Here is a 23,285-nt window from a genome sequence, read left to right as displayed (position 1 = left end):
CCTATTTTAGTCATGCTTATTAATTTCAGTGGGTCTACTCTAAGTAAAGCCTAGTTGATTACTACCCTTGGTCTTGCTTTAATTATGTATTATTATGGACTGCCATGGCTGCAGTAAAAAGTTGTACCTGCTAAAAGATTGATTTGAATGTTTTTTCTTTTTAAAAAATACTTGTTAAAACGCATGCTATTCAGATATTTTCTCATAAACCTGCATTTAGAAGGTGAAAAATCTCCATAACATTTTACCACACTTTAAAAATTCTATGTGCTTATTCAAATTAATCTGATGTGGATTATTTACCTCCAAAGCTAACAATTAGGATGGATATGTTAAAGAAAAGGGCTTAATGCACATTTAACAATGGAATGTGGTGTTCTAAACTGACATCCTTGATTGTGCACATGGAGCCAGACAATAGGCAGACTACAAGTATATGATACTGTGTTTATGTGCAGCCTGGCAAGTACAAGATGGTTGAAGCCTAAAGCCATTATAGAGTAATGAACCTGTGTTAAGCTATTTTTGTATGCTTTGCAGTTGCAAGGGTAGTCCAGGAGGAAGAGTGGAATAGTGTATAATTTGTCTCTGGAAAGTTCAGGTTGAGACCCTATTTCTCCCACAGTCTGTTGTATGACACTGAAGAAGTCACCTTAGCCCATCACTGCCTTCAAACCAGCTCCTTACAAATGTTCTGAACATAGGGAAGAGACATGACATTCTGGTGGTAGGCTCTTTGCCCAACCTACATGCATTTGTTTCAATACAACCAGCACCCCTGCATGGATGTCTAAACTGTAGTTCTCCTGATGCTGAATTACAACTCCCATCAGCATGACCAATGCTTAGGGATGATGGGAGCTGGCAGTCTAGCCAACATGTTCATGACATCTGAAAATGCCCTCCTGTATTTCTGCAAGGTCACAGGACGTATATTAACTCTCTTCTTTGGTGATCACTCGTAGCCGAGTAAGATTGTCTTCCATAAACACGGTTTTAACAATGAGTCCGTAAGTGACTGTGGAGTCCAATTCTGGATGAACTGTACAAATAAGGGGATAACCAGGATTGTGGCTGGTGGTCCTACACCCAAACCTCCTTCACTATGACATGTCAAGAGAGCTCTATAGCCATAGCCACCTCTACATGACTGGGAATACTTTGTAACCAGAGCTCCTTCTGGCTGATCACACTTATCCTCTTTAGTCAAGGTGAGAATCAGCAGAATCTTGCTACTGAATTGGGTTCGCAGGAGGACAAACGCAGCATGGTCCACTTTGCTGATTAAAAACCTCTGCTGGTGAGCTAAAAAGTAGTTCTGTATCTATACCCACTCCAGCTCTTTGCCAGTTTTAGTTACGCTGCTCCCTTACATCTTCCAATTTTAAGCAGATATAATACTAAGGGGGTGACATAATGCAGAGGTAGCGAGCGGCACGTTCCCTGAATTCAACTAGAAAAGAGGAGTGATAGCAAGCGCTGCTCTCTTATGCTCCATGGGATGCTCTGAAGGAGGAATCCCTGCAAACAAGGGACATCTGGAGAGCTTAATCCCAGTCTAGACAAGACCGGGGAGAAGCCACGGAGCCAACTCCGGGGGCTGGGGAGAGCACCGTGTACTCGCCGTGCTTATCCTAGCCTGGGAAGCCCCCTACCCCCCGCCTCACTAGGGCATTTGCGACGCCTCCTCCCCCACCCGGGCAAGCAGCGTTTCAAATGGCGGCGGCGAGACAGGCGGACGATCCCAGGGAGGAGGAAAAGGGGCCGGGCCGGGAGAGAGGGCTGCTCCAGCCATCGAGGACTCGGCACTCCAGACGCGAGGACTCGAGCTCCGAGAGCTTGGATGGCTTTGGAATAAATGTCTCGGTGTTAGTAAGGCGGCCATTTTAGATGGGGAGCGGAGCGGGCGGCTGGGAATAAGGGAAGAGCCGTCGGAGCTGGAGGAGGCGGCGGCACAAGCAGCCGCAGCGGCACCCGAGAGAGACGGACAGGTACCGGGCTGGTTTCGCGGCTGGGAGGGCGGGCGTGTCGCAGCCGGAGCCCCAGGAAAGGGTTGAAGTTGTCCAAAGAGATGGGGAAGGCGCCGTCGTGTCGAGGCGTGTGTGTGTGAGTGTGTAGCGGGGGGCTAGGAAAGCCCGGAGACACTGGGAAGGGGGCGGCCGCCAAGGAGCTGCTTCAGCAGCCTCCGTTGTGCTCGGCGTCTGTGCGGACGGAGCCGCCCAGGTTGGACGGCTGCGTCCTCCCGCGAGTCCCGCCTGCCCCGAGGCTGAGACGGGGATGCTGTGCGCTCGCCCGGGTTCGGCGCTGGGCTTCTTCTCCCCATTCCTCGCTGCTCGCAGTGGCGTCGCTTTTCTCCGGCAATTTAGACGGGGCGCTCAGTTTGCAGCTGCTAAAACTGCCTCCGTAGTTAGCTTTTGACGCTACCCGACAGTAGGGCCCTACCCACTTTGAGTTTGTTTGTTTCTTGCTTGCTTTCTCCTTCCTCATTTGTATTTTTTTATTTTTTTTTATTTTGGTTCGGGTGAGGAAAGCGTGCTGTCCTGCCCCTTCAGGGAACGGGTGTGGGGAATGAGGCAAGCAGCGCAGGCTTCTCTCTTGCTGGCGTCCAATAATGTGATGCAGCAGCGGCTCCTTCACGACGTTGACAAGGGTAGGAATGGATGCAGCTGCCGTCGCTGCGCAAGTCAGCGCTTTTCTTTTGCCGGGTTGATGCTTTCAGGCTGGGTCTTCGGGCTCCTGTTGTGACTAAAACGTCTGCCGATTCAAAAGTAGCCAGCGCTTGGTCTTTTTTCTGCCATGAGTTGAAGTTATGCAGTGGATTAGTTATCCGGAGCCGGTGTGGTTTGAAATGCGTTTGCCTTCCTCCGTCGTAGCTGCAGCATCCTCTGGAGTCTGGACGGAGTCTTCTGCGTCCTGGATAGTCTCTGAATTGCATTGTAAATAATTTGAAACGAGCGATTAGAAACTTTCAGAAATGAGGTCATCGCTGGGGAGTGAGGAGAGGTTGCTGAATGGGGATTCCCATATTTTCCCCGTGTGTGATCCAGATATGTTCTTGGTTGCTTTAAGAAAGGTGGAAAAGAGAAGGCAGTTTAGCAGCTGTATCACAGCTTAATTGCTTAAGTCTGTGCAGGTAAGTGAAGGTGAAGACATAAAAAACACCTGGGGAGAACTTCTTTCATCAGTCTTCTGGCTATCTTTGTAGAGGTAGGAGACAAGGAGTCTTTATGCAAGCATACTTAGATTTTCTTTGTTATGAACTGGCATTGATTTGTGTATCTCACATAGTTAAGTAATGCAAATCAAGTCAGTGATAAGCAGGCTTGTCTTGAGTTCCTTTTGTTGGCGGTGGTTGTTTTGGCTTGGAGTGGGAAAGTACATGATTTCTATTTCTGTAGTCTATTACAGACTATTTCTAATGAGTATTAGCTGAGTCATCAATGTTTACTTGAAAGTCCCACTCATTTAAGTGGCTTTACTTTCCAAGTAAGTATCCATAGGATGGTAACCTAAAAGTCAGAATGACTTTTAAATACTTGAATAGCGTAGACTTGGGAAAATTCGAGTTTTAAAACACACAAAGGGTGCAATCCTAGGTAAGCAAATATTTTGTAATGTGTTGCATCTATTTTGAGAGAGAACATAGCTTTTCAGAAGATACCTTATCTAAGGTTTTGCGTATTTGTTTGTTTATTTTGTACAGAGCCAAAATAGAATTCTAGGCAGTTTACAAGCATATAAAGTGCCAAGTCTAATATCTGGAATTGCTGGTCAGAGTATCTTGGATAGAAGGGCTTTAAAAAAATCTCTTCTAGAAACCTTGGTAGATGTGATGCCAAAGTAGATAGTCCTAGGCTAGGCCATTGTTTTGCCTGCTTGAAGCTGTAGTGTCCTTAACTGTGCAGCACAGTCCAATGTTGCATGAATTAGTCTCCACTTACCTGGGGGTAGGCTTCATTGAATTCAGTAGGACTGCTAAGTAGACAAAGTTAGGATTAATTACACTGTTAATCATGTATTCTTCTGTTTTGAAATTGAGTGTGGAATCTGTGATCCTCCAGAGGTTGTTTGACTCAGCTCCTATCAACCTAGCCAGCATGGCCAATGGTCAGAGAGGGTTGGAGTTGTAATTCAGCAGCATCTGGAGGGCCATGGGTTAGTTATCCTGGTCCAAAATTAAGATTTAACTTTTAGTTAAGATTTTAATTTCAAGTGGTGTAGGTTATGCTTCTTGAATAATTTATTTTTTGTACATTGCTATTTTGTTTGGAAAGCTGCTGCTGTACAGATGTAAAATGTTTAAATAATTGGCATATGATGCTAGATGCTTTGTATACCATGCTGAAATTATTTTACTGGAACAATGCAATAAAACCACTTTACATTATTCCAAAACCTCCTTAAGCATGAGAAGTTATATGCTATAGTTGTATGATGAATACCCTTTCAGAATTAAGAATTGGTTAATAACCTCTTTTGACAGTAGCTGATATATTCATTGCAGAATATTGTTGCTGTCAACCTAACACTGGAAGTTTATTGCAAAAATTATCTTTGAAGTTTTTGATTATAATGTAAATATATTTCACTGCTCCTTTGAGAAGTGCAATAACAAATGGATCCCTAAATTTGTTTGCAGCTATAAGTAACACTGTGTTCTGCTGCTGTACTTTTGGAGGGGCGGTTTTTGGGTTTTTTTAGGCAAAGCCTTGACTGTTCCTTAGATGGAGCAGGAAATATAAATTTGATCAAAATAAAATAAAATAAAATATGACTGGTTTTAACTTGCGAAAGTTGTGGATAGTTGGCATTTCAGTTACTGTATATTCCATTTTAGGTTACGGTATAGAGTCAGTTTGTTAGAGGATGCTGTTGTGTGTGTGTGCAGCATTTCAGTGCTGCATGAATTATTTTAAGTGTATGGCAGTACTGTTGTTTAGTGCCCAACTTGGTATTCCAGTGCAGTTGTGGTATAACCAAAATTGCTTGAGATCTGGCAAATCCTAATAAAACTATATCAATAAGCAATGTGTTCTATTCATTGCACATAGTATCACTTTAGAACATTTGGGACATCTTGTATATTTTTAGATTATGAACTGAGTGAGGTTGGTTCACTGACTTACTAGATGGGTGTGGTACTAACAGTAATTAAATCTGGTTTAGGGTTTTAGACCCAAGGGCTTCAATGTGGCATTTTACTTCGTAATTTTTCAAAGGGAAGAGAGTGAGCTAAAATCTTGAAATTAGTCTTGACTTTGCTTAGCTTAATAGTAGACATTTATGCTAAGAATGTGGTGAAGGGAGAACTAAATGGAAGAAGGGAGAGGGAGAATTGCATCTTTTTGTTTCTTAATGTTAGTTGGCTTGGAAAGGGCAAGGAGATTGTTCTCTTTACATGCTCAAACTAATTTCTTAACGAGGTATAGATATGGTATCAAAGCCTTTATCTTAAGGTGTACTTTCTACTGTTGGCTTAACCACAGCATACTGTAAATCATAGGGCTTTTTGCTAAAACAGAGAAGCAGTTTTTTTCATGGCTATAAGATGTATCTATCCTAGGTAATTGTGGATACAAGTAAGTGGACACACATTTGTACCAGCAATCCTAAATACTGCATTTGATTTCTCAGCTGCTGCAATAGCTTTGGTTTTCACCACCATGAAAACATGGCCGTGGCATATTTATGGAGCAGTTCAAGTAGATAAATAGGTACCGCTCCGGCGGGAAGGTAAACGGTGTTTCTGTGCGCTGCTCTGGTTTGCCAGAAGCGGATTAGTCATGCTGGCCACATGACCCGGAAGCTCCCTCGGCCAATAAAGCGAGATGAGCGCTGCAACCCCAGAGTCGGCTATGACTGGACCTAATGGTCAGGGGTCCCTTTACCTTTTTACTGAGGAATATATATCCCTTCCCTCAAATATACTTAGTAGCTCATGAGAAATCTGTTACATACAGTACTGTATTATGTGTGATTTGGTACTATTTTGATTTCTAGTGGTTATACAATGAGTATTTGGGATGGTTCAAAGTTTCGCCAAAGTCCTATTCTTAGGAAACACTGTTGGGAAACTTGCTGTAGGTGAGGAAGAGGATGCTCAACTCATGAACTGAAGAAACTTTGCTCTTTACTTTACTTCTGTCTTCCATACTGATGTCTTGCAGTAGAATAAGTTATAGTTTCCTCTCCCCACTCCACTAAACTGTATATGGACCGCAGCCAACCACAAATGAACAACCACACCCTAGGCCAACCCCAACCTCTCTCATCACCAAAGGAACACAAGTGAACAGCAAAGAACGTGCACAAGCAATGCTGACACCAAACCCTACATATAGTAAGTAAAATAGAAACCCCACCCCACCTCCACCCATCTTCCCAACCCCTCCACCTCATTCCCCCTTTTCTTCCCAATGTCTCAACAAATGAAACTGATTTGTAAAAATGTTACATGGGGAAAAATATATGAGAGAGAACATTGCGCGCACACACTTGTAAATCAAGAAAATCTTTAATAATAATAATAAAGACCAAACTATATATGGGTCCCACCAGTTGTGGTGACTGACAGCTCCCTTGTTACTGAAATCCTAGGAGAAACACAAAGTTTATTGTGCATCTGTAGTTGCATTTTATTTGGAGGATCACAAGTGGTGTTACACTGATCAATATTTGGAAGGACTTGTGGCACTGTAGAAGTGAATTTTAGCTATGGTATGCCTGAATCAGACAAGAGATATGGATGACCAGGGTTTTATATTTTTACATGTATGTTTATTTCCTGAGATCATACAAACAAATGGGTCCTAAAATAGGATTTTATCTTGGAAAATATAAAGAGCAGAGTTGAATGACGATGCAGAGTTGAGTCTTCCTTCTCAACCTTCACAAATTTACGGTGTTAGCTGCAGTTCATATATATATGTAGCCAAAGGGTTATAAAAAGAAAGCCAGCTGATGTTGCAGTCTAAGCAGTGGCCATATAGTGGAAAGATTCTTCATTGGCATCTTCAGTGGTGCTATTTTTACCTATTCTAATAGATCTGTCCTTGTGATTTTGAGCTAAAGGACAGTAACTGAAACTAAGTTTTATTTGCATTGCAACAACAACAACAAAAACTGAGGAGGAAAAGAATATGGCTAGCAAATACCTTTTCATATCTCTAAACATGGCACAGGGCAATGTAAAGTGATAAATGATTCTTTTATTTTGTTGTGTTGCTGACATAATTTATGTGTTTCCTTTTTACCTGTTACTCCTGTTGATTTTTGAATAACTTTCCTGGAGTTTGTTTTGTTTTGTTTTAACAGCATTGTTCTGAAACACTAAAAGAATCATTGTCCAAGCTATAATACTTGTATACTCTGGATTATTATTAATATACAAGATACTTTGCATACATTATCTCAGAAATTTTACAAAAGAGAAGGTGGGCTACCAAGGCCACCCTAGGGCTATCATAACTGAGGTGGGCTTTAGGTGGAGCGGGTGGCCTTCCTGGCTTACACTCCCGGCTAGTTGACAATCTCAGTATAATATGACAGTGAATGAATTTAGGCAGACATGCAGGGAGGTGTACATTGGCTGCTCTGTTGGATGAAAATATTGAATTAATTATAGACTTTTGAAGTATGACTTGATTTTGGAATGTGTTTGCATGTGCATTTATTTCTGGATTGACTTGTCTTGAATCGTGTCTCTTGCCGCTTTAATACTAGCTAGCTTCTTTTTGTGCCAGCTAGTTCCTTGTATATGTCATTAGTTTAATTCCTTTTCTTTTTCTTAGCTGTGCAGTGTGGTTATCTAATATCACCATGCAATTCGTTTCCTTGTAGATGCAATCAACTATGGGACCTACATTGGTGCCTTCCAAGAGTGTCTTGGAATGTATATTTGCTAATTAGAAGTTGACCTTCTAGCAGTATCTTAGAATGTGTGCAGTGTACATTAGTGTTCATACATGTGTGTGGTCCCAGTCATTCCGCTTGTTAATATGGATGACAACTCACAAGTTGAGTGATTATATTTATGGATGGCAGCAATTCACGTGATTTGCAGCTGTTAGAAAAAAATGCTGCATTCATCATACAGATTTTAGCAGTTTGATTTCCTGTTTTACTTGTTACTTTTATCCCTAGGACTTGTGTCAAAGATGAAATGTGTTGATGGAGAAATGTGTTGTGTGAATTAGCACAAACTTTGTGGAATAAGGAGGAACACTTTTATTTGCTGGCACTGCTTGGGATATTACAAACTGGTTCATTTATGAACTGGTTCATTTATTATGGAAAACTGTTCAGTTTAGCTTTTGGTAGGTACTGAAAGATTAGTTTGATTTCATACCAGCTTTAGGCATGATCACTTTATCCAGTGGGTTTTACTAGAGTGTGGTATCTTTTGATGTTTAAAGAGAACAGCTGCATGGATCTTCTGTGTAGGGTGCCCTGGGATCACGTGCTCATAGAGTATGTATGCTGTACATACTGTAGCTCCTAACATTTCATTGTCCAGAGTGCTGCTGCAGGAATGAGTAGTTTAGTTCTGTCAAGTGCTACAGAATGTCTTCTAAAACACCTAATTGATTTCTGGACTTGACTTGACTCAGGTGCAATTGGGATCCATAGCAGATCCCATATTTTATCTGATTTATGGTTTACACTAAATAGAAGGAATGACTTTAAAAACAGAATGAACATACCAGCATTATCTTTAGATCTTTCCTGCCTGTATTTTATTTTAATCTGTATTGAACCATTTATTTGTTTGAATTAGACACACCTGTTTTGTAGTCTTTCTAGAAGCTCTAATGGTCCAAAGCTATCTTCAAAGACAAACGAGCACATTTGCACACTATGCTGTCTCCCATATGTTCATATAGGCTTTTGCCATATGATTGGGGTAGCCAGAAAACTACAAAGTATAAGCATATGCTGAATGTTTTTGCTCATTAAGACCTGCTCTAACTGAGGATTGTGGGAAATATGATGTTCCAACAGCTAAGTAAAAGCTTTTAAGTGTTGATGGCTGGCTTATGTCACAGGTTCCTCAATGGATTTTCCCACTTAGGAGGCTTCACTGAATTTATTAAAGAAGCTTTTGTTGCAGTAATAAATGACCACCAGACATTGTGCCTCTTCTAAGTAGCAAGAAGACTAGTTGCACGGCTGGACAGGGACTAGGGACTCTATATTTGAGGTTGTACTGCATGTAGCTCTGCCTGTCCTGTTGACCTTGTTTTGATGTTCTTATTTCCTAGTACCAACAATCACATTCTTCAGCAAGCTCCACCCATGGTATGTGGCAACATGGGATAGTACAGTAGATAGAGCTAGGCTTGTGATGTGTTACGGTACTTTTAGTCCTGTGTGTGAGAGACCTCAGTCCTGGGGGCACAAATTTGGCTCTCTGTTCCTCTATCTGGTCCTAGGGACTCTACTCCCCCTGGCAACAACCTCTTTCCCCAGGTCACACCCTTCTTGAACAGGCTGGAATGTGCTATTGAACTGTGATGGTGTCTCTTCCTTGCCTGGATGGAGAAGGGGAGGGGGTGGTGTGTTCAAACCTTTGGTTTTTGTGTAACCAACTGTAAAAATCACAAGGTGCATCCGTTGCCCCACCCACTTTTGCATCTGGTTCCATCCATTTTTACCTCTGGCCACCCACTACTGGCATGCACGTCCTGGAAGGTTGCTCTCAAGGGAATGTAGCCCTCATTCTGGGAAAAAAGCCCATACCCACTTTCCTAAATTCCCTAGTGGTGTCAAAGTAACAAAAGGCAGTTGTTTATTAATAATTTGCTGGTTTTCTAAAACTACTTTTGTGGTATTTGTGTATAGTACAAATACTAAATAAGCTTCCAATCTGACCTGTTTGCTCTGGAGTTTGCATGTTCAGAGAGAAGGTTGAATCCTGGGAAGACTCAGCAAAAACAGTCTTCATTGGCTAGGGGTGTACCAGTGTGCTGAGAAATGGAAATGCATTATACAGGGTGGACCAAAAGTAGGTATACTTTTAACAATCAATCAATCAATCAATTAGTAAATAACTAAATGAAAAAAGGATTATTTTTCTTTACTGATACAGTAATAACTCCGCGAATGTCCGCCTTGTCTAGGGTCCATTCCGGCGAATGTCCGTGGCAAACCTGGAAGTACTGGAACGGGTTATTTCTGGGTTTGCCGCTCGTGCATGCGCAGAAGTGCCCTGCGTCCTTTTTGGCTAGCGGCTGCGGCTCCGGAATGGACCCTGGTTGCAAAATAAGGTATGACTGTATTGTGAATGATGAGAAGTTGAGTCAAGAACAAAGAAAGTGGATTGTAAAACACCCTGTACATCTCTTGATACTGCTATGGGTCCCTTGATATCTGGGCAAAAGACGGAGTTATTCTGTCTTCTGCTGCTGGGCATAATTTGAAAGGCTATTTTAGGCAAACTTTTTAGGTGTGTACCGAGTAGAAAGAATTAAGTAGTGTAACCAGATTGGGCAGAATATGATTTTATCCTTTTGTAAATTTTGCTACTTGGTATTCCGAATGGAATGTGTGTGTTATGTTAAGCATGTCAAAAATAAAAACCAAGTTGAAATTACTCTTGCTGAAACAGAGAGGTTGATTAGTCATAATATATTGATGTTTCTTTCAGAGAGATTGGTTAGTCATTAGGTTACCATATCTTCACATAGTAATGTTAAACTTTCTCTGTCTATTGGCATATTGAGCTCAGCATTATGCAAGGAAATTATCCAAGGTCTGTCTGACATGATTATTTTAGACATGATGTAAGAATACATATTTCCACAATGGGTGCAAGCATTGCTCTAGTCAGGAATGGAAAGCAAAATACCGGTAGAGAGAGATGCAGGTGGCCCTAGGAAATACACATGCTGCTTTTGTTGACCTGATCTCAGTCTTTGGCAGGATAAATAAATAGATTTTATGGAGAAAACTAGAGTTAGGATGTACAAGACACCTGTTGATTCTAATTAAGAACTTTTACACAGGCACCAAAGTTCATATTAGAGTAGACAGAGAATGCCAGTTGTCAGAGGAAATTGGTTCAACCAGAGGGGTAAGACAAAACAGTTTACTAGCCCCCTTTTTGCTCAGCATATATGTGAATGGCATCATTGATCAACTAGCTGATAAATCAAACTTTTTAACAGTTGTTGGCACATGGAACTAAATGTATTGCTATTCACAGACAATGTGGTTCTGTTATCCCAGACCCTAACTGGCATGAGGATATTGTTGAAATCATTTGGGGAAGTATGCAATAAGGAACAGTTATGTGTGAATTATGCCAAGACTAAAGCAATGGAACACAAATGGCAACTAGGCAGTAATCAACTGGAATAAACAAATAGATATAATAATCTCGGGATATGTTTTGCACGAATAGCCTATAGAACTGGTAGATTAATAAACTAAAAGTTCAATGTAGTCGGTGTTAAAATTTGCCAGAATGAAGAGAGTGAATTTTGTGGTGCTTGTTTTTAAGAGTTTTTGCTGATTAGGTTATTCCTCAGTTTTACATATAAGAGAGAAATCTGGGGAGTTCTGGAACCATATTAGTTGGAGGTAGTACAGAGTAGATTCATTTATACTTTATTTGGTCTCTCACCAGGAATGCCGTGGTAAGCAGTTACTGGTGTCGGTGACGTAATGCCTGTGGTGTCTTAACTTTTCATTTCCATCCGTTCCTGGCATCAGAAAGAGGTTATGGTGGAAGTGATCCAGATCCAGGGCAGCCAACATGGTCCTCTCCAGATGTTGTGGACTACGACTCCCACCATGCCTGACCATTGGTTATGTTGGCTGGTGCTGATGGGAGTTGCAGTCCACAACATCCAGAGGGCACCATTTTGGCTACCCCTGTGCTAAACAGTAATATTTAACTTTCTTTAGTCTTTAATGAAAAGTAGATCTTTTCCAAATCAGCAAAGGCCATTCCATGTAGCATTTACAGTGAAGTTGACCCACTCATTTCCTTATTGTTATTGCTAACAAGGGCTCTTTCACACCTTATAAATATCATGAGAGGGATCCAGATTTGGGACTAAGATCCAGCAGGAGGGTTATGCAGGGTGAAGAGAAGGAAGGCAATTTTATCTGATTTCTCCTGCAGCCCGCCATCTCCCCACCATTCCACCTCCCATGCTGTTCTGGTCCCTCATTCTTCCACTCCTGCGGAAAGGAGGAACCAGTGAAAATTACCTCTCCCCACCTCCGCCTAAGTGGAAGTGTCCTTTGAACAGAGTTCTGTTCACAGGATGCAACCCAATATGTTTCTAGCAATATTACGATTGCTACCATTACAATAACATGATATAGAAAAAAATATTTATACAGGGTTAGAGCAGTGTTTTTCAACCTTTTTTGGGCAAAGGCACACTTGTTTCATGAAAAAAATCACGAGGCACACCACCACTGTGTGCGGAGAGGGAGATGTCAGAGCCCCGCTGCTCTCTATGAGGAATCGGATGAGAGTGGACCGCCTGTCCGCTCTCATCCGATCCCATCCGATCTGATCCCCACCCAGGATGGATGGAAAATAGGGTGGACACAGTCCAGCGCCCACCTAGTGGGCGAAAATTTGACTTTTTTTTTAAAAAAAAAATCTTTCAAATTTTTCAATTTTCCCCACGGCACACCAGGCAACATCTCGCGGCACACTAGTGTGCCGCGGAACAGTGGTTGAAAAACACTGGGTTAGAGCACCTGTGGAACCTTTCATTATGATTTGGAAAGATAAATGCCTCTGAACCCTAAATATATTATAGCTAGCTCAGTAGTAACTAATCCAAAATCTATACATGTATATAATGAAGGCGGTATAAGTGAGGGGAACTTGCAGTCTAGCATGTTTAGAATTTCATTGTAAGTTGACATGAATGGTCATAATTTTATGGCAGAAATAGTAATCTAACTAAAATATTTACATGACTACATTATTTGGAAATTAAAACATTCAGTTATACAAGTTTTTCAGTGTAGTATTGGATGTTAAATGTGGACATGCTGAAAGGCTTCTACAGTATAGCACCTCTGAATTATATTTAAATCTGTCCACTGAGACCAATTCTTTTCTCTATAGAAAAAACACATTTAAAATACAGGCCTTCAATTCTGAATAGTTGGTATGTGTATACAGTGAGGATTTTAAAGGATTTCTCCAGACTTCTTCTGGACACGCTAATTTATGCATCTATTAAAATCTGCTTTGAAAGCCTACAAATAGGTGACTAAGGCATCTGTCATCACTTTGGCAGTGTGGATGTTTTGTCTTTGGCTCAGCTTGAGTGATGCTAACTTTTATCCGCTTAGACTGTGAATATTTTTATATTATTACTTTTACAATCCCACCATTCTTTCAAGGAGCTCAAGGTGTTGTACATGATCCTCCCTTCTCCATTTTATCCTCACAGCAACCTCATATGAGGTATGTTACGCTGAGTGATTGTAACTGGCTCAAGGTCACTCATTGAGCTTCATAGATGAGTGGGGATTTGAGCCCTGGTCTCCCAGGTCCTAGTTCAACCCTAATCGCTATGTACGTTGGCTCTGATTGACTATTACTGACCGTTATGACTGGAATCCCATCAGCGATGAAAGCAAACAAACCAATTTCATCTATGAAAATATGTTCTCAACAAATCATATATGAAAACAATTCGAATCTAATGCAGATACAGTCTGTGGATACAAATCTCCTCTTAAAAGGACTTGTTAGAAAAAAACGAGGGTCTTCAGTAGTCACTGAAAAGACAATACAATATGTAATGGGGGGTGGGGTGGAGTCCAAAATATCTGGTTCCCCACTACACTATACAGGCCTTGAATCTTCCAAAAGTGTGTCTGATCAGGATTCAGGTAGGAAATGGTAAGTCTAGCTGTGTTTGGTTTTGGAAGCCTTGTGGCACATTTCAACCCCAGAGCTGAGCAAATTTATTTCAAGCTTCTTGATATAACATCTTAACATATATCAAAGATCTCAATTAAATGGAGCTGCCTAGAATCTAGAAACTAAATGTGTATATTATATTATTACCTTTTAAAAAAATGCATATAGAGGTAACCTCCCCGTTTCACTCTTAATGAAGCTTAAGCTCATACATATACATCAAAATTAAGCTGTGTTTCATTATGTGCTGATGATTAGCAAATATTGTCATTGAACATGAGTCCATAACAGAAAAGTTGGCTGCTTTGTATGTACCAAGAAGGGCAATTGAGAATTATGTGCTAAAGAATATAGCCAACTTGTATATTTTCAGAATATTATCTATAGTATATGAATTTAATGTATCTGGTGTGAGCCTAGTTATGATGGACATATTGCATTTGGTGTTCTTAGGGCTGGAGCACATAACTACGTTTGCCATGGCAGTGATGCTGCTGAAAACAGGAGCATGGAAATTCATAACATGATCGCGGAGGTCCACACAGTAAGTATTTCTGTATGTTATGAGCAGGATGATGGTTTTGGCAGCATCCCAGTGGCAAAGCGTAATGTGTACTCCAGCCCTTAATCTGGAATTATTACCTCAGTTGTGAAACATTTGTTAGCTGTTGAATATAGTGAGGGTCAAAAAGGAACTCAGGCTTTTTGCATGTGTTGGATTTTCAACTGTTATCATGTGCTGCCATCTTCATAAGAAGGAGAGTTTAAAAATTTAGTACAATTATTGGGTTGTTATGCTTTGACATGCAGGGGTTACAAGAAGATATACAATATTAGTTTATATGTGATCTTTGAGCTATACAGCCAGTATCAAATGAAGTAGTTCTGTTAGCACAGAACTTCCCCTCTCTCTCCTACATTACTCCAAAATCTGTTCAGGGGTTTCCCCAACCCTCTGGAGCAAATTTGGGAAGGTGTAGGGAATGGAGAGAGGAGTTCTGTTGCTCAGCTAACTATCTTGTTGTATAATGTCCTGTTTTCCACACCTTCTTTAATTCTCTCTGTGTAAGTGTGCCTCCCCCACTGTGTAACAGTAAACCTTTCAAATTTTAAAACCCTATCCTATTATGTTTTTGTACTTTTTATGTTGTAATTATATATTGTGAACTGCCCTGAGATCTATGGATGAAGGGTGGTACAGTGGTACCTCGGGTTATGAACAGTCCTGCTTAGGAACACTTTGGGTTACAAACTCCACAAACGTGGAAGTAGGTGTCCCAGATTGCGAACTTTGTCCCGGGATATGAATGCAATCTGCTTCCGGGGCCTCAGGAAGCCTATGTAGGGAATGCGTGCCTCGAGTTAAGGACGCTTTGGGTTGTTTTAAGAACGGACTTCCAGAATGAATTAAGTTTGTAACCCATGGTACCTCTGTATACAAATTGTAGTAGTAGTAGTAATAATAATAATAATAGTAATATCATCATAGGATTTCATTAGACTGCCTGCTACATTTAAATCTGTTCATTTTAGTGATTTTGTTTGTTAGCTACCTTTACCTCTCAAGAAAAGGTGGGATGGTTTTATTAGGGAGGGGTGAGTGTGTAGGATAAAATGCATACTTCTTCCCACTAGTCATTATTTATACTTCTGTTTATAGTTTGTTTGCAAGCCGCAATGTTTATCATCTTTCAAAAATTCACACATATATATGTGTGTTTGTGTACTCTTCTCTCTCTCTCTCTCTCTCTCTCTCTCTCTCAGACTAAGTTTGCTATAAGAGTTCTGTACAGCTTTTAGGGAAATATATTTGTTGTATTTTAGAATGTAGACCCCACTGTAGGATTGCTAGCTGTAGGATTGCTAGTTAAACCAGTGAAGATCTGCCTGTTTCCCCAAACTACATGCAAGTATGACAGAACTCCTTTTCTTTTTCAAAGAATGATCAGGAGCAGAAAAGTGGCAGTAGTGTTTAACTTTGTCTTTGTTCCACTTCTCTCCTTCCTGATATTTTTCCTGATTTGGTTTCCCCCCATATGTGTACTGGAGGTTTTTCTGTTCTAAAAGAGCCATCGGATTACAGTTAGGTGTATTGTGTGTGGTGTATATTTTATGTATAAAGTGCATAATTTTGAGGCTTAACAAAATGTTAGTTCATTATTCGGCTCTGTTTACAAGTTTGTTTAGGTTTAAAATTTTGGGTTTAGCGCAGTGATCCTTGTTCCTGCCATCCAGGCCATGGGGCACTCCTCAACCATTTGTCTTAATTTGGAGTGTTTAATTGGCATATTATGGAGTTGAGCAAGTGCTGTGAGTTTTCTTTTGGCACATGAGAAAAAAGGAGGGCTGAAAATATTTCATATTTGAATGTGTGGTTATCGCATATTTATATACCTGAGGAAGACAGGATGCTTTGTTTTCTCCCTTGCCTAATCAAATGTGTCTTTTTGTTAATGCATGTCAGGTTCTCTTGGGTCATTTTTGCTTCTTTCTTTTAAACATTTTTAAAGCTTCGAACGGAAAACATAAAATACACATGACAAAAATAATTTTTCAAATTTTTTTTAGTTTAAATTGGCCAAGTTTGAATTTCTGCCTATAAAAATATTACAGAATTTAGTTTATTTTATATTTACCTACTGAGTGAATTTATTTGTGATGTAGTAATTAATGATCTGGATAATTCTTCCTCAATAAAATGTTTCTTACTCTGCTCAGTAGATGCCCTCATGGAACAATTCTTACACTTATAGCTAAATTTTTATCCCAGTCCTGCCCATGGTTGCTTGGAAGTGCTAGTAATATCAGTAGCAGTTTAAAGGGAATATCTCCTATATATGGCATTATGGCATTCCATCATACAAAAAAGAACAACCAGAAATAATGTAGCAAAGGAAAAGGTGGCAAGGAACTTCTGGTGTACACAAAGAACTGTAAAAGAGAAATAGTTTCTTTTGCATAATGCAACCAAACTAGTAGTCTACAGGAAGTTTTAAACAAGACTGTGTGCCAGGATTGAACATTTTAAGACATGCTTTTGTCTTAGGAAAATTGCAGATTTGATGCTTGTAGCCTTGATGCTTGTAGATGGCCATAGTTTTATAGATTGCAATGATCAAAGAACTGCCTCCATACTGGCTACAATGACTTTTTTCCAGAACTTGCATGACTTCTTATGGGGACTGTTGCCTGGGCTCCGTTCATTGTGCTCAGTTAACTCATGTGTATTTGCAAGACTCAACATTGACCTTATCTAACTTTTTTAAATGCAGAGTTGAAAAGAACTACCAGTCTCCCAAGTGCATACTGACAGGAGCCTGCCTGAGGTGAAAACTCTTAAGTGAAAGGAGTAGACTCTGGATTCTTAATACATTGGAGTCCTGCTCTACAACTAGTTTGGTAGGTTGGCTTCTCAGGGTAAAGGGGTAGGGTTGATGGAGAACCAAGTGTCATACTCTCAGTGTGAGTTTGTTCTCAAGCATCCTCCTCACACAGTAGCTGCTGCAGCTGCTGCTTCTCCCTTGGCATGGATTAATCTTACTTTTCTTTCCTTGGTACAGTTTCTGACATGGAGGGTTGAGAATTGGCATTGGGGAAGGAATTATAGATACCAATTGTCTAGCAATATCTCGCTGTGCTAATCTACTTCCTTCCTCTGTTTGCGGTACTGTGGGGAAAAGAGTCAAGATTACATGAGTGAGAAAGTAGCTGCCCCTCTTCTTTTGACCTTCTGTTCTTGCTGTCTGCTTTATTTATTTTGGATATATTTCGGCTGCATTTCAGGACAGAGTCCACTGAAGGTGGCTTACGGAACATAAAACACAAGAAAATTACAATTCCAGTATGACACCGTATGAAACTGGTTACACAATGTAAAATCAAAACCCATAAATAAAAAACCCCAATAATTTAAAAGCCAGCACCAACTATATAAAATAATCTTGGTTGAAGGCCATTTAAGAGAGAAGAACGGAAGAGCATTTTGAAGGCTAGAACTGATGGTGCCAACTCATATCCCTTGTGTGGGAGTTTCATAGATCAGGGACCACCACTTGAAAATACAGTGTCTCTGGTGCATGTTCATTTAGTTGACAAAATTTCAATGGGTTTACTCTTGAGTAGAATTTAGGTGGGCAAATGAAGAAAACTATCAGTGGATTGCGGTCTGTAATAGATTGAATTTGGCCCAGCAGTCAATGCTTTCCTGTCACTATGTCTGAGACTTATACTTGATTATATTTCTCTGCCACTTTTCATTCAGATTAATTCCAAAGTGACTTACAATCAATAAATAACAGTAACATAATAGAACATCATAAATGTAACAGAAATCATACAGAATAAATAACAAACTAGTAAAACAATTACAAATCATCAAAACAATTAGCATCTATGAAACACTTGTTAACAAAACTACTAAAAAATAAGCTAAACATCACAGTTACAACAAAAATAATATTTTAGGATTCACAAAGTACTACAGCTAACTCTTTGTCTTGTCATTACTTTAAGTTATTCCAACTGTTTGCTTGATTATTCTGTTGTATTAAAAAATAGCATATCAGACTCCATTTTAAACTGGTGTTATGGATGAGTAATCGCTAAATTAATCCAGAGTATGTTGTGTTTCAAGTAGGGAGGTGAAATCTCTGTTCAGCTGTGTTTTGTTACATTTGTGTCATATGCTCCCGTTTAGGGACTCAGAATACCGTTTTAACCTCCCAACAGCCCATTGAGGATAGTTAGACTATGAGTTATTTCTCCAAAAGCCACACAGTGGATTCAATTCAGAGATCATGTAAGAAAAGTGAGGCATTTTTTTGCTTATTTGTCTTGCATGGATCCCCCACCCCCAATTTGTTCTGGCTGGTTGGGGAACCCTCTGGATTAGTGTGGGAGGGTTGTATGTGGGAAGGGTATTCGTGAAAATTGCCACCTCCTCTTTCTGTCCGCGGGAACGTCTGCCGCATCAAAGGCCCTTTCATGAAGGAAGGGCAACTCTGAATCCTAGGCCAGTGGTTTTATATCAATCAGGATTTGAGCTGGATATTCTTACATTTGAATGAGCCAGCACAGCCATGAAGCTAAATGGTTGGCCTTCAGCAAGTTCCTCCCTCTGCCTGCTAGGCTTTTGAGATTGAATTGAAATATTCCCATATATGAAGGGAGCCCTGGAATTATGTTTGGAAGATTAATGGTACAATATGATTTAGTGGTTAGAGTTTCAAGACTAGGGCCAGAGAGATTTGGGTTTAAATCCCCTTTCATTGGATGATGGCCTTGAGATGGTCATTGAATCTAAGCCTACCTTTCTTCAGAGAGTTGTTGAGAACTATAAAATTAGGGGAGAGCCATGTATGTCACTGTGAGTGCCTTAAAAGAAGGATGGAATGTGAATCTACCACACAAACAAGGTAGCAAGAGACAAATAGAGTTGATACCTTCACATGTTGTAGTAATAAGTTGACATTTGAACATTGATAATATTCTACCTGTGTTTCTGACCCTGATAAGGAAAGTGGTCAGAGCCTGCAGTTCAAAGCACTACTGTTTGTTGTTCACTTTTTTGACCTGTAGAAATGTTGACACTGGCAAGGGCAACAAACACACCTAGTTGGTTTTCTATTCCAGTAAACACAGTTTGCAGATATGTGCAGGATCTAGATTAGAAGTGGGAAACCTGTGGCCCTCCAGATGATGTTGGACTCAACTTCCATCAGCCCCGGCCTGCATGCCCAGTGGTGAGGAATGATGGGAGATATAGTTCATCAGCATCTGGAGGGCCACAAATTCCTGAACCCTGAACCCTAAATTTACAAGTTCCTTGATCTGCAAACACTTCTGAGAATTGAATTGCAAGGAACATTAGTGGCAACATGGCAATGGGAAATTTTGCATAGCTGCTTTCGTCTTGAATCTTTTCTATTTAAGTGCCTGTTTAGTAGCTTTAAAATCTGATTGGACAAGAAAACTGTCTCCATAGACTGCTTCAGCCAACTGGTTTCTTAGTGCATGAAAGATGTTTGAGCCCAGGCATGTCCTCCCCTCCAATTTGCCCTCTTCTTGTGTGCCTGGATTCAGTTCTGGTTTGTAGGGAGTTTTTGAACTGCACTTAGCTGGCTCTGATGTCACAGGAACTTGGTCGCTCTATGGAAGTAAACAATACAAGGAAGCATCTACCAAATGAAAGAGAGACACCACTTCTCAAGAAGCTAATTAAGATTTATCCTAGCCTGAACCAACTAATAACTGTTTATTAGCACCTTGAGATGTCTCTTTTTTGTACGTTTCTTATGCAGGTAGTTAATGGCTTATTGTATCTGATGCACTTGGAATCCTTGAAATGTGCAATATGAGTTCTAAATACTAACTTTACCAACAACTCTGAAATACACTTCAGATTTCCTACAGATCACTACCTCTTTTCCTTCCAACTGTATCCCTTTGCCTGCACTCTTCTGCTGCATTTTCTCTGCTCATGATAGGGATCCCTCATGGTTTTGTTTATGTAATTCTGGACAGGTATGTGCATTTTGGAATGGAAAATTTCCTCCAAATTTTCCAATATAAGTCAGTTGGAATCTGATACAAAATGTTTGACAAATCCCAGATCAACCATGTAATTGATTGCGTGACCTTGGGAAATAATTGTGCCTCAATTTTAACCTATAGGTTGCGGTAATACAATTAAATGATTTATTTCCCACCCTTTAAATAGTGGGAAGGAAATCTAAATGTTACTGCTAGCTTAAATATTTTTAATCAGTTGATTAATCAACTTCAGCTTTAACCAATTAAACATCAGGACCCATTTTTGATTGGTGCAGTTGAGGGATAAAGGCTCTTTTTCCTTTTAGCCTGGTTTGATTCTACTATGTTACTGTATTAGGGACTGGAAAAGAAAATATACAATAATTTTCTGACAGTAAATGGAAACTTCTGTTAAGTTGTAAATTGTATTAGACCAGTATCAGAAAAAGGATAAGTATCCTGAAATTTTTATATGCAGGCTTACTTAAATACAGTAATTAGTCAACTGGCAGCTCAATCCTATGCATGTTTGCACCGAAGTAATTCCCATTATGTTCAGTGGGCTTATTAAACTTGTAAGCGTGTAGGTCCACAATCTAAACATATTTGATGGCCTACTAAATTTGCAATCAAATTGTACATAGACACTCTACGTATGAACCCCTTTCGTATGCTATTGATATGAAGGTGTGCTCACACACTAAAGTGAAAGCACAGTTCCCTCTTCTGAAGTTGGTTAGCTTCCCCTGTTGTCTATTCATTAGGTGTGTACATCTACATATGTAGGATTTCCACCTGCAGACATCCACACCTAATGTGAGGATAACAGGTGGGGCTGAGTGAAGCCCTGTGACCTCTAGGGTTGGCCAGTAGTGTGGCCCTGCTACACCTTGATTGCATGACCACCCCTTTATGCAAGTAGCACTTGAATAGAGCTATACAGTGGACCCTCGGGGTTACGTACCTCTCTGGATACGTAATCTTTGGGTTGTAAAAGCGGCAAACCCGGAAGTATTTTTCTGGGTTTTGCCGCTTGTGTGTGAGCAGAAGCGGCGCCTCTGGTTATGGATTTTTCAGGGTGCACGTGGACCCCTGGAACAAATTAAATCCGTATCCAGAGGGTCCACTGTAATTGAGATGCTAAACAAATATGTAAATTCGCTAACAATGTAGTCGTGAATCAGTGTCTCTTGGTACTGCTAAATGCAGACTTCTGGGAGAAAAAGTAGTTTACATTAATTAAAATAAAACATATTAAATTGATATTTAACTCTCATATACATATCTGTATATCAACATACAGTTTGATTCTATGGAGGGTTAGAGAAAGTTACATTGTCTTGGGATTGGCATCCCTTTAGCTGTTCAGTGAGTGAAGGCTTCTAATGTGCAGAGTCTAAGAATCTGTACTGTGTCACACATGCATTGCACAGTTTTCCTTACTGATGGACACAGCATGCGGTTGCAGAAATTTAGGTGTATATCTGTACATATGAACAATCACAAAAGAAAAATCAGCATAGCTGTTGACAAGGTTTTCTTGCCCTTGATTGTACAAATTATAATTCATTGGCCTATACCCGAGTACCACAAATGTTTCATTTATAGTTGAACAATCTAACTGTTTTGAGTTTTGCACTTAAGAAGACTTGTTTTCAGAATGTGTTTGTGCTTCTTTTAAAAGGTTTTACTGCTTTGACTGCTTCAATGGACCACATTCATGGGGCTTGGAAGGCTCTAACTGATGGAATTGGATTAAAGGATTCTGTCTTCAATGGATCCAACTGTATTTCACCTACTATTGTCCAGCAGTACAGCTATCAGCGTAGAGCATCTGATGATGGGAAACTTTCAGATTCTTCCAAGACAAGCAATACCATTCGTGTTTTCTTGCCTAACAAGCAACGCACAGTGGTGAGTCTGTTTCTTGTTTTGTGCAAGGTGAAAGATTGGCTGTTCCCCCCCCCCCCACTAGTGCATAAACATTCCAGTGCCCCAGTAGGCTAATAATGTTTAAATGTAGATGCTTCAGGATGGATACAGTGATGTTTTGTTCAGCATGTTGACCCAATATACACATGCATAATTTTGGGAAGAGCAATGAGATTTGTATCACTTCAATGAATATGTGATCCTGTCGCTTATGAATAGGCCCTCTGCTGATGAATTATTTTGGATACTAAAGCAGTGTTAGCCAGAAAAAGCATCTTGGTTTTCTTTTTCTGACTTTAAAGTGATTTATAAGTATATCCCAAAGGCTTTCAAAGTTGTATTAAAATCGTAAAATCAATATGCAGATTGTTAAATGTCAGCAATACAAGTTACATCAGCTCAGGTTAATTGCAGCAGGCCTAGATTGGATTCTGTCAGACGTTTCGATAAGCCTATCATATGACTGTCTGTCCTTGCTTAAAGGTACTGCTTTCACCGGCCTTGTAAATAAGCCCACAAAAATTATTAGTCTGCAGAATATTTAGTGGCCTACTAGCAGAGGATGGATGGAGAGCTCTGACTCCCCTCCCCCCTCCCCAGCAGCCTGCTGCATTTCTGTGCTGAGTGCATAGGAAGGGAACTCCCCTTTTGGTAGTCTGCTTGATTTCTTTGCTAGATATAGAGTGGGAGAATTCAGCCTTTGTCATTCTGCTCACTTTCCTCCTGAACGTTGCATATGTCTACCGGGTGAGTGTTTACAGTGCAGATACAGTGCTGCTGATTTCTTTATCAAGATTAAACTAGTAGGAGCAGATTCACTCCCAATCCCAGCCCCTAACATTCTTCCTTGTTGGCTTACCATGGTTCCCACTTATTCAGTGTTTCAGCCGATGGGAACACTTGTTAGCAGTAACTAACC

General features: G+C 40.3%; 1 protein-coding gene across 38 annotated transcripts in view; it reads left to right on the top strand.

Annotated features, from left to right (window-relative positions):
• RAF1 (Raf-1 proto-oncogene, serine/threonine kinase) overlaps window positions 1-23,285 on the top strand; it is a 66,786-nt gene that overhangs the window by 21,829 nt on the left and 21,672 nt on the right. For 4 of the 38 annotated variants that reach the window (XM_083488944.1, XM_083488970.1, XM_083488961.1 and 1 more), the window contains exons 2-3: window positions 14,357-14,447; window positions 22,119-22,348. In XM_083488944.1, coding sequence (XP_083345070.1) covers window positions 22,142-22,348 — 207 coding nt within the window. In that variant the 5' untranslated portion in view covers window positions 14,357-14,447; window positions 22,119-22,141. Of the gene's footprint in view, window positions 1-1,789; window positions 1,992-2,208; window positions 3,208-6,167; window positions 6,341-9,260; window positions 9,298-14,356; window positions 14,448-17,175; window positions 17,303-22,118; window positions 22,349-23,285 lie in introns of those variants that run through there. The other 34 variants (XM_083488953.1, XM_083488971.1, XM_083488946.1 and 31 more) reach the window with 25 other exon arrangements.

The sequence above is a fragment of the Podarcis liolepis genome (assembly GCF_965112155.1).
Source record: "Podarcis liolepis genome assembly, chromosome: 2".
In the NCBI taxonomy this organism is placed as follows: domain Eukaryota; kingdom Metazoa; phylum Chordata; class Lepidosauria; order Squamata; family Lacertidae; genus Podarcis; species Podarcis liolepis.
The sequence above is the reverse complement of the archived record's forward strand: the minus strand, read 5'-3'. Positions and strand labels throughout refer to the sequence as shown.